The sequence below is a fragment of the Taurulus bubalis genome (assembly GCF_910589615.1).
Source record: "Taurulus bubalis genome assembly, chromosome: 6".
In the NCBI taxonomy this organism is placed as follows: domain Eukaryota; kingdom Metazoa; phylum Chordata; class Actinopteri; order Perciformes; family Cottidae; genus Taurulus; species Taurulus bubalis.
In genome coordinates, this window is record NC_136594.1 from 7428316 (window position 1) to 7439651 (window position 11336).

An 11336-nucleotide genomic window follows, 5' to 3' on the forward strand; every position below is an offset into this window, starting at 1 on the left:
AATACCCGTGTGATGGTATTGGTTTAAACTTTATTCTATTCAGTAGGTCTGTTGTTTTACTGAGAGACAACGAGATGAATTGCATAGTTCTGTGATGACTATTTTTCTTCTGCAACTATATTGAAAATACTGAATATAGAGAAATATCTGATTATTAACAGATGTTTAGAATCACGAACATGCAAATTGCATTACTGACATGATTAATGTCGGTCTTCAAACAGATACTTTCTTAGTTAAAAAAATAAAAAGCTTTATATCATCACAACCCAGTGTTTTTAGCAGGCTAATTATGAATGCTTCTTATGAGAAAATGCAGCAAGTACACCACACAAATCAATTACAAACACAATATTATTTCCTGTGGGCACTTTAATTCCATTTGGCATTACAAATATAAACGAGACAATGGAAAACAAATGATTTTACAGGATTGTGTAGAAAATGGATGACCAAATTCAGTACTAAAAACTGTCTGCTTGAGGATAAACACAATGTGACGGAGGCTTTCTAACAAAAGCAAAGTGCATCTTTTACAACACACACACCTCAGCTGTTTAACTACATATTGCATTTTTTGAGGACAGACCCTTTTTTGTGTGTTTATTACTGAAATACAACTTGTTAGTTCTACGGATGTTTTTTGGAAAGACATCAGAGCACGTGGAAAGGGGTGAAGGTCTGATAATGGACTAAATCTGCATTGCAGTCTGATGAGCAAAGCATTTCACTGATGCGTCTGAGGACTGACTATATGTTTAGCATTTCTGCGGTTGAAATCACTCCAGATTTTTAAGTCAACATATCAAGAGGCTTTTGTTTGGTACCTTAAGTGATCACAACACACTCCAACAGAAGTTATCTTACTTTAATAACCACTTGTTTATTCATTTAAATTAATGACGAATTACATCGACCAGTCATTTTCACATAAACTTATTGAAACAGTTCTTCCATTCAACGTTTCTTTTAGTGATTTTGTCAGCTTGAAACATATTCATATATTGTGCACAGCAGCTTTTCTGGTCTTTATTAGTAAAAACAACATGCACAGGGATGCCTAATCATGCTCTAAAATACCCTGCTACTTACAGTGGGTGGAATATTTGTCTTATATAGTGAAACAGGCAAAATGTGAGGACTCTTAAGAGCATTTTACAGGAAGCTGCAGTCACTGGAACTTAATTTTCAGGTGACTTCGATACGTCTTAACTTTAATTTCCATCTCACTTAACAGCGTCTAACCAGTGTTTTTTAAACAAGTGCAATAGCTTTATTTTGTTTCCAGTTTTCCTGCCACGTCACAGCAAATAAAAAGGTCTGCCATATGTACAATACTAAAGCTTTGTTTTTAAAATCAGTGTAATTAAGATGGAATGTGAACAAGGTGATGAATGGCCCCTCAAAAGCACCAATCAGCTGCAGCCATCTGTGAACATGACAGATCCTCTCACTTCATTTCAAACCACAAATGCTTCTTCTCTCCAACGGGACGCCACAGTCACACAGATGGCACGACGATGGCGGCATGATTCAAGGGGGAACGTGTGAGCGGGTGAGTACAAATCTGACGGTCGCCTCATACTAATGCGTGCATGTGCGTCTATACACTGTACAGTTTGTGCGCCGAGAGGGAGAAGTGCTACTGCAAGTAGCGGTAGACTTTGAAGCAGTGGTTGCCAGAATCTGCAACCACGACATGTCCGTCAGAGGTGAGAGCCAAACCCTGAGGGCCGTACAGCGGGTCTGCTGACGTGTTGATGTAGGACAGGAAGGAACCGCTGCCATCAAACACCTGAGAGAGAGAGAGAGAAAGTCAGTGTTCTCTTTTCATTTGCACTTAGAATGACACTAGAAGATGCTTTACCTCCCACTTCATTAGCAGTTTATAGTAATAATAAAGTCATTAAATCGTTGATTGTAGTGTGGTAACACCAGGTAATTGCAGTAATCAGCACCACTCACTTGTTGTAAAATGTAATATAATTACTATAAGTGCACTACTTTGGAAGGGCGTTTACTTTATCCAATGTGTAAAAAATCATCATCATCTGGTTTGTTTTTTATAAAGATAAGAATAATTTAATAAACAAGGATGACTGAAGTGGTTGTTTGAAAAAAATAGACAATTTTTTTCAAAGAAGTAAATGAACTGAAGAGGAGAAGATCTTTGTATTTTTAGTTTAGATTCTACTATGTAAACACATTTTCTTTTTTTAAACACATGAATATCACATGCTGCTTTTGTTAAAGTGCCCTAGAAGTGAGGCGCGTCATTCGTATATGAGACAGAAGATATCATGGCACTTGGCCATTGTTTCCCACGAGGGACATTTGTCTTTTTTCCTTTTTTGATCATTTTGGCTGTGTTAAAGCATATAATGTGCATGTTGGCATGGATGTGAGCTTTTCTTAAAATCTTTGAGGTTCAACCTCAGCTCCTTTATTAAGTTTATAATAAAAACATTTTTGGATCCGATGACCATTACAGTCTAAAACATGCATTATATTATATCTAGCTTTCAATCTAGAGTCATGGCTTTAACATTGTATTTGTTTTTCTATTTTCCAACAGATTGAACCGTTTCCTCATGTTTGGCCTCAGGGGCAAATCCATACATGCCATTCCCCTGATTTCCACTAGAGGCATGAAAATCAAAATCTTAAATTTTTTTGTTTTGTTCATAACAATGGCATGATGTAAACAAACATTGGTGGTTATGATCAATGATGTTAGTTAAACACAATATGTAGTCCGCGAAAGTTGAAAATATTAATATATTGTGATGTTTACAGCAGGGGAGAAATGTATACAATTCATTTGAAAATGAATTAATATTTGGTAGGTATGATCAGGACTGAAATTGGTTAACAAGTAAAGGTGGAAAATAATAATATAAAAAGTCATGCCAGTTTTTTTTATTTACTAATGTTTGTTCTTTATGGACATCAGAGCAATTTTTTTAAGTTTTAAAGAGTTTAATAATAACTAAATTCAAATTATATTTGTATGACATCACTTTACAGTTGTGATGTGTAGAAATCAGCCACAAAGACACGTACTGAAATCCAAACAACTGGTAAACCGCAGGGGGTAAAGGTCTGGTTCAGGTGAGACTTTGCACCAACCTGTATCCTGCTGTTGCCCCAGTCTGCCACGATGATGTTTCCATTGACGTCCACGGCCACTCCGGTGGGGGCGTTGAACTGGCCGTTGCCCTCGCCGTTCGAACCAAACTTCAGCAAGAATTCACCTTCTGTGTTGAACACCTACATTTTGGTTTTCCAAAAAAAAAAAAGAAATAGTGATGCATCAACGAAAGAATTGTGTTGATAAGATTTAGATCAGAGGGGAAACTCTACTAAGAGTTTTCAATAGAAGAGGAAAGTCTGAAAAGTGTCATGCGACCCTCCATTTCTAGAACTAATCCTCATCTTTGCGTACTGTAATACACTTCCACCGCTCACCTTGACTGAGTGGTTGTGGAAATCCGTCACAATGATTTCATTGTTGTTGTTGACAGCAGCAAAGTGAGGCCCTTAAACAGAACAAACAGCAAAGTCTCAAACCACACGTTTAGAAAACAACCGAAACAATGGATGATTTTCATTTTTGACATGCAAATTCATTATTTCCCATTTAATGACAAAACAAGATTGATCTACAAACATCATTGTTTTATCGTGAGTGGTACGTCATGCTTTTTTTTTTTAGAACAGTTGAGTTATTATTAGTATATTAAAGTCTATTATATGATTTTAAGTGGTATCAGTTGAAGAATGAGGCAAAGTGAAAACATGTCTCATCCAATTATTCAAAAGAAACCTCAGAAGTCAAAGGATAACGGGAACGTTATGGTTCCCGGTTCGGCATTCGTCTTCATTCCACATGCAGGTATGAGCTGGTTGGAGTGAGTCTCGGGGGAAGTGCACGTTTTACCATTGAGTGTACCTGCAAACTGCCTGTCGCCGTTGCCTCGGTTACCGAACTTGGTGACCAGCTTGCCGTTGAGCTGGAAGAGGAAGACGCAGCAGGCCTTGTTGTCCACCACGATGACGTGGCCGTTCCTGTCCACCGACACGCCTTTAGGGCCCATCAGCTTCCCCGAGCCGATCTTGTTCTGGAGAAGTCCCGGATTTTACATTTCTCTTAGAAGTTTATTTTGTTCTTCTTAATGGTCAGAGTAAAATGTGTGTGTATTTTCACCCAAGATGTAGTTAAGAGTTATTATAAACATAAAACATACAGGTTTGCATGTGTATACTTTAACAGAGTGCAATGTTAGACATTCCACGAATAAACACAAGCTAGAGATGAACAGTGGAGAGAACGGCTTCATTCAGTGAATAAATCACAGGCTGACCTCAATGGAAGATGGCAGTGTTTCACATTTTGTTATTTCAGCCCGGCAGTGACTGTAAGTAGGAAAATGAGAGAATTTCCAAGAGTCTATCCAAGCACAAGGCTAGAACTGTTTCACTATTAAATATGCACTTTCTTCAGTGATGCTTTAGCATTTATGAAATGGACTAAAGTAGGAAGTGAAAATCTGCAAGTGTCGTTGTCAGTTGAATTTGCAAATGATTCACAGATGTTAATCAGGGCTCAGCATGTAAAGTACTGCACCTATTCATTTTTTTTAAATGACTTAAAACATCTTATTCAAAAGAGTTAATGTAAGAGGTAGCGGTATAAATACTGGTATTAAATCATTTGTAAAACCAGTATTTATGGCAGCAAGCGCTGTGGTAATATCCCATTGTTATTGTTGTTCCTTTGGTAAAACACTACATGTGGACAGACAGTTTAAGCTTTGTTCTTTTGCTTTTCCAACAGTACATCACACATTTTAAAATCACGCTTTGTCCCATCGACAATTGTCCCATTTGTGCCAAAATAAAAAGATAAAACATTAAATCCTGACTCACCTTGAACTTGCCATCACTTGAAAAGATGCTGACCCATTTGTTGTCGTAGTCCGCAACGATGATGTCACCGTTTGGGTGGAGCGCCACGCCGGTCGGCCGCTGCAGTTGACCCGGCGTCCTGCCGCGCACGCCAAAACGACTTTTGAAGTGTCCGTCATTGGAGAAAATCTGTTAAATGTTAAAGATGTTGAAATAAAAACAAGATATTTTAAATGCATCCGTTTGGGGATCATCATTTGTGTGTGTGTGTGTGTGTGTGTGTGTGTGTGTGTGTGTGTGTGTGTACCTGGACACACTGGTTGTTGCTGTCTGCTATCAGCACCTTTCCCAGAGAAGAGGCAGCCACTCCCTGCAGGTTAGTGAACTCTCCTTTGTTTCTTCCTTTTGTGCCTTAAAAAACATGAAACATATCACAGACTAGATTATATTCAGGAACTCAATCAAGGTGCAATGTTCACTGATGTGAATTTGTGCCTTTGTAGTATATTTGACTTTGTAGTGTTTACATTGGCATTTAGGTGAGACCGTATGTTTACAGTTATTTCAATTGTTGGGTATCTCTTCTGACACTATATATATATATATATATATATATATATATATATATATATATATATATATATATATATATATATATATATATATATATATATATATATATATATACATACACACACACACTGTATAAACTGTTCAATCTATGGGACAATTATTCTGTTTGTATGTTCATTCAGCAGACTGAAGATGTGACTTGTTGGGTTTTTAACTTAATGTCAAGCATATATAGTTATAGCCATTTAGTATATATACTAAACATAGTTTTAGTTAAATTACTTGATGATGCAACAGTATGTAAAGAGGTGACATCATTCTTCTTCTTTGCACAAGCATCTTTTAGTAAACACTGTCGTGCCTCTTGTCTGTTTCTGTCAAAACTGCACTTTAAAAAAGGCAATGAAAAACAGTTGTGACTGGCAAATTGAAAAGCTGCAAAATTATAATTTTTTGATTGTTTTTTTATATTTTAAGATATTAAATTTATAATAATAGAAAAAAGAGAGGCAGTTAATCCTCAAATTTGAGAAGTAACGGTTAGATAAATATAATTTGGAACTAAATGATAAATACATTGTAAAAACATGTTATTAACAAGGGTATGGTTTGATATGGTTTTAAGGATCTTAAAAGACACACGTATAATATATTTGACCTTAAATATCTCGTACCGATTCTGAAGATGAGGTCGTCCTCGATGGGGTTCTCTTTCCTCCTCCCTGTGCTGTACATGCTGGCCGGCCTCTTGATGGCCTTCTGCTTGACGTGTCCACTGCCCGGAGACTTCAGCCTCTTCTTGACGCCTTCCGAAGTTAACGACACATCGATGGATTTGGTGGCCTTTATCTTAAAGGGGCTTCCTTTGATATGTTGGTCATACAAACGCAGCGATAAATGAAAAGTCCCCTCTTTAGGAGCTGTGAACAGGTACTCGTAAGTGCCGTTCTTGTTGTCCAGTATGTTCCCTTCGCCTTTGCTACAGTCAGGCGAGGCCATTTCCGTCGTGATGACCGCGTTGCCCATTTTACACAGCTCTCCATCTTTGTCCTTGGTGGTGATGGTGATGGAGGTGGGAACGCCCACCACGCAGTGTCGTAACCCTTCGCCCGTCGCCACAGTCTCAGAGGCCACCGCGTTGGTCGTCAAGATGGTGCCCAGGTTGTGGATGGACTTCTTCAGTCCCTCCGTCTCCACGATGAAGTCCAGCTGGTCGTTCTCTCCCGGCTGCAGAGGAAGCTCCTGGTGGGCCAGTTTCACGAGACGCTCGCTCATCTGCTTCTTCACCAGGAGCACCTCGGCCTCGGTGCCGTGGCTCAGGGCCTGCTCTGTGAAGTTGCAGCTGCTGTTGATGCCCTCCTGGCCCTGCATCAGAGTATCCAGCTGGGCTTGGAGCACCTAGTACACACATACACACACCAGGGGGCAGCAGGGTTACCTTGTGGTTAGAGACACTTCCAAAAAGCAGGCAAATCAAGTACAGAGGGAAAGTGAAAAACAGATCAACAACAAAGCATACTGCATGACTTGGCACCGTTACAGAAGGTGGGATCTTAGCTCAGTTGGTTATATGCCGTAAACACAACTTCATGTGATTCTGCAAAACCAACAACTTTCAGACGCAGCAACTGACCATGAAGACAGATGGATGTATTGTCAGATATGGTTAAGCCAGCCTGAGGAGATTTTTTCACATAAACAAATGTACAAAGTAACTTATTCATTTATGATCCATGAGAAAGTTTTTTGTTAACACTGGGCTATTACAAATCACATTTAGATCATGAAATCCCTCAGTCGGCCATGCTTTGGGAGTTTTAAAAGAAGTTCTTTGTTGCCAATGCTTTTCCAGCAGAATCTCATCGTTCCTCCTCATTACTGGGACGTCACCCCGCCCTCTGTAGAGCACCGAAACAGACTCACCCTCATCTGGCCATCAAACTCCTCTTCTTCTCCAACAAGAGAGGCCATTACGCCTGGAGTCAAACCTTTCACCCTCCACTTTCTCTTTACACTAATTCACAGTCTGACGCTGTGAAAACGAGCATAAGTGTCCGCACCTAGTGTGAGAATAGAGCTGAAGCTTCAGAGGAAGAGGAGTACAGAGAGTGTCCGTGAAGAGCAGAGCTGTAAGCCGTTTCCTCGCTGCACATGACACACCCAGAGAGTGCACACGGTGCACTGGCTCCATCTAGCTACCAGCCACAACATTCCCCTGGGTGCCAGTGTTTTGACTGCTCACCAGCCCGTAAATTGGAAATCATTAGCAACCCATGTGATGGAGCAGCAGGCTCCTGACCAGGCTGGGGGATTGGTTTGTTTGGATGGGGGTGGGACACCAGTTCACACCCCCCACCCCTCCCCTCCTACTGCCCATCAGACCGGATGAGACACGAATCAGCAAAAACAGCCCGATGAGTAGCCTGTAATTTGTTAAAAGCTTTCCAAAAATGGATTATAAATTAGGTTAATGGTCATTTCTATTGTTTCTTTCTGTATTATTTCCTTGTGTTGTATATTCAAAGAACTCTTTATAGGAATAAATCAGAGCCTCCAGTTTATAAATACCCTTTAAGAGGTGCTTTACGCTGATAAAAAAAACAACTACTATCATTATTGGGCCTAAAGCCTAAACCAGACATAAAAGGCAGGACACACAACACTATGTGTCAGCCGAATGACTTTGCTTCAGGCCACGTTGCCTCACCTTCTGCTTGAGGCCGTAGTTGACCTCCAGCTCCATCAGTAAAACACTCTTGCGGACGTTCAGGGTCTTCTGCAACTCGTCAAAGGTGGAGTGGATGCCGGCCTCGATGGAGCTCTTCTGATTGGTCAGCTGCTGCAGGATATCCGACAGCGTCTGCAGGGCTGAGTCAATCTCTGGCAACCTGGGAGCAACCGGAGGAATGAAGAAGCACTTTTCACATACTGAGTCAACAGTCACATGGCAGAGCGGGCACATAAAAGAGGATAGTGTTTCTTATGATGGCCGTTACTTGGGTGTAATGTGAATTAAGTCTGTTCTGCACTAGGAAGTCTCCATAATGCTGCCGTTGTACCTCTTCTTGACAGCGTCGAGCTGGACCTGTAACGAGGCCTTGTGCTGTTCCACCACGTCTTTAAGAGGCACAGTTGGGTGTTCTCCATGTTCGCCACTCGTACACTCCTGACACATGGCCGTCTCACAGGGCGGACAGTAGAATTCCATGACCTAAGCAACAAGAAAAAGTAAAGATTAAACTTAAACATGGGGTTGAGGCGTGGTATATCTTTAGTCTTGTAGCAGCAAAGCTGAGAGCAACACTGGTCGGTCTCCCACTTTGGTCCAGACTGAATTATACCTGGATGGATTACCATGACATTTTGTACAGTTTGTCATGTTCCCCAGAGAATGAAGCCCACAGACTGTGATGATCCCCTGACATGTTTGGGATGTACACCAATAGGATGGATTTGCCATGGAATTTGGGACGCGCATTTATGTTCCTCACAAGATGAATCCTAATGATAACTTTTGTGATCCTTTAACCTTTCTTGTAACGCCATCTCCAGGTCAATTTTGGAATGTGTCCAATACTTTGATTTATGACCAAATAAATTCAAGACGAATGACATTCCCATCAGCCTCAGCTGTACTTTGTCTTCAGTGTTAGCAGATATTAGCATGCTAACATCAGAGTCACTTCATGTTAAAGTCTAACGAACAGAAACGGGCCGACGGGTCTTACGTTGCCTCCATGGTTGGGGCAGGAGAGCAGTTGGCCTGTAGCCACGGTGGTGATGTTGTTGAGAGCGGCGGCCTCCTGGCTGCAGCTGTCCGGCGCCCGCTGCAGCACGTCCATCAGGTTGGTGATGAAGAAGTTATTCTGCAATGCCGCCACACCTTTCTCCGGCAGGATCGAGGTCTGGCGGCACACGGGGCACGACAGTGTGAGGCTGTGGGCCGGGATGTAATTCTGCAGGCACCTGGAGGAGGAGGATGGGGGGATTATTAGAGAGTAGGAGCATCCTGTTGAATCTTATGGGAAATAAACGGCCTGGAGAAAGGCGTGGGTGGTGTACAGTAGTGTGTGTGTGTTGCATTGAGAAGACATAAAGTGAGTGACGATGTACAGTAGATATGCAATTTTACTCACGAAGCAAGTTTTTTCAATGTTCATTTATTCATTTTTGAACAAGGAAGCCCCTTTTTTTCCACAACATACTTGGTCAGAATTGCAGAATTGTGTATGTCATCTATTTACACAACTGACCTAATATGAACATTATTGAACAAAAACACATTACACAATCAACCAGCTCATTATCGGTCATTTGACCTGTAAAGTGGATGAACAGAAGTGATAAACAGAAGCTTTCTACAAACTGAGTTTCAAGGATAATGTATTATCATTAACTAATATATATATATATATATATATATATATATATATATATATATATATATATATATATATATATATATATATATATATATATATATATATATAGTGTAATAATGCCTTTCTGCTTTCTGTTATATTACATGTTATGCATTCATTTAGATGCTCTAGAATCTCTCTTGCAATAACTATCAATTATGGTTAAATATATTGTTTTAGGTCACTGTTCAGGCAGATAAAATAAATTAAAGCCAAGGACAGAAAAAGATAAAAGAAAGATAAATAAAAAGATACAATTTAGAATTCAATTTCACTACAAATGTGCTCTTGTTCAGATCCAAAGAAGTACAATGGGAGGCATTTATATAACCATTTTCCTCCATAGAAGGTCATTTATCCTCCAGAAATCTGTGTGTGAAACGGATGTACCAGAAGAAAAACTGCTGTATCGTTCAATCTGACAGCTTCATGGCTCTGCAGAAGCAGCCAGAGTAAAAGCAACAGACAGTCCACAGTTTCTCTTTTGTGTCAGAAACAAAAGGCCGGTTGTCAGAGAGGATGGTACCAACACACCCAAGCTCTCAGCAAAGATGCGTCTTGTGCGAAACAAGACTCAAAATTGACAAAAGCACAACACTATTGATCAAGTAGGATTTGCTGCATCTCCCACCTGTAGCATACATTTATCACAGAAAACATGTTAATCCTACGTTTGAATTTGAGAGCACTTACCTCTCACAGAAGGTGTGTAGGCAGGGCAGTACTTTGGGGTTTTCGTAGCGGTCCAGACATATGCTGCAGATCAAGAACTGCTTGTCAATCTGGCAGACCACGGGGCTGGGAATAGTGGCGCCTTCAGTGGCCATCCTAAAACTCTGACATAGGAGTCCCTCTTCCTCTTACCCAGCACCCTGCGGAGAGAAACAGAGGGAGGATGAGACGGGGCGACAAAAGACACGACGCATGATCCAACGCACAGGGGTGAGCCGTGGAAATCTGTGTGGTTGTAAAGATCAAACGTTTTAAGCATCATGCCTTCCTCCCTCCCTCCTCTCACTGAGAGGAAACGCACAGACAGACACACCGATCTATTTACAAATAATGTATATGTCATTATATACAGCCGGAGTAGAATCAACTTCTGCTAGATACGGCGGCGCCAACGGAAGAAAGGACATGCAGCCCAAAAAGCTTTTACCCCCTGTAGACCACCATTATAAAAAGACACCAAAACTGTTGACAGGACATCTCCATTTACTCTCTCTGTCAGGTACTTTTAATCCATTAAAGAGCTTTAAAAGTGTTTTCAATCGCCTGACGTCATCTAGAAAACACTTTTGGTTTATTAGCTCAAGTGATTGGCTAACATATATTTGTATCTATTAGTTTCTTGCCATTTGCTGCCTTTATTTAATAGTGGAGGTGGAGAGAGACAGAACATGTGGAGAGAAACAGTACTGGAAGGACTCACTG

At 40.6% G+C, this 11336-nt stretch overlaps 1 protein-coding gene across 3 annotated transcripts; it reads right to left on the bottom strand.

The window, feature by feature from the left end:
- Positions 1–389: 389 nt before the first annotated feature.
- Positions 390–10756, bottom strand: trim2a (tripartite motif containing 2a; the record flags this gene model as incomplete). 3 transcript variants are annotated; one of them, XM_079219622.1, is made up of 11 exons in its annotated part: positions 390–1795; positions 3130–3270; positions 3469–3539; positions 3953–4121; positions 4930–5097; positions 5216–5319; positions 6156–6879; positions 8189–8369; positions 8541–8692; positions 9210–9447; positions 10596–10756. In XM_079219622.1, 11 exons carry the CDS (start codon positions 10727–10729, stop codon positions 1643–1645), a joined length of 2235 nt encoding a protein of 744 aa, XP_079075748.1. In that variant the 3' UTR covers positions 390–1642. The 3 variants fall into 3 exon arrangements, with proteins under 3 accessions (XP_079075748.1, XP_079075747.1, XP_079075749.1); XM_079219621.1 differs by having other exon boundaries at positions 3941–4121; positions 10596–10729; XM_079219623.1 differs by lacking the exon at positions 10596–10756 and having other exon boundaries at positions 8246–8369; positions 9210–9358.
- Positions 10757–11336: the final 580 nt, after the last annotated feature.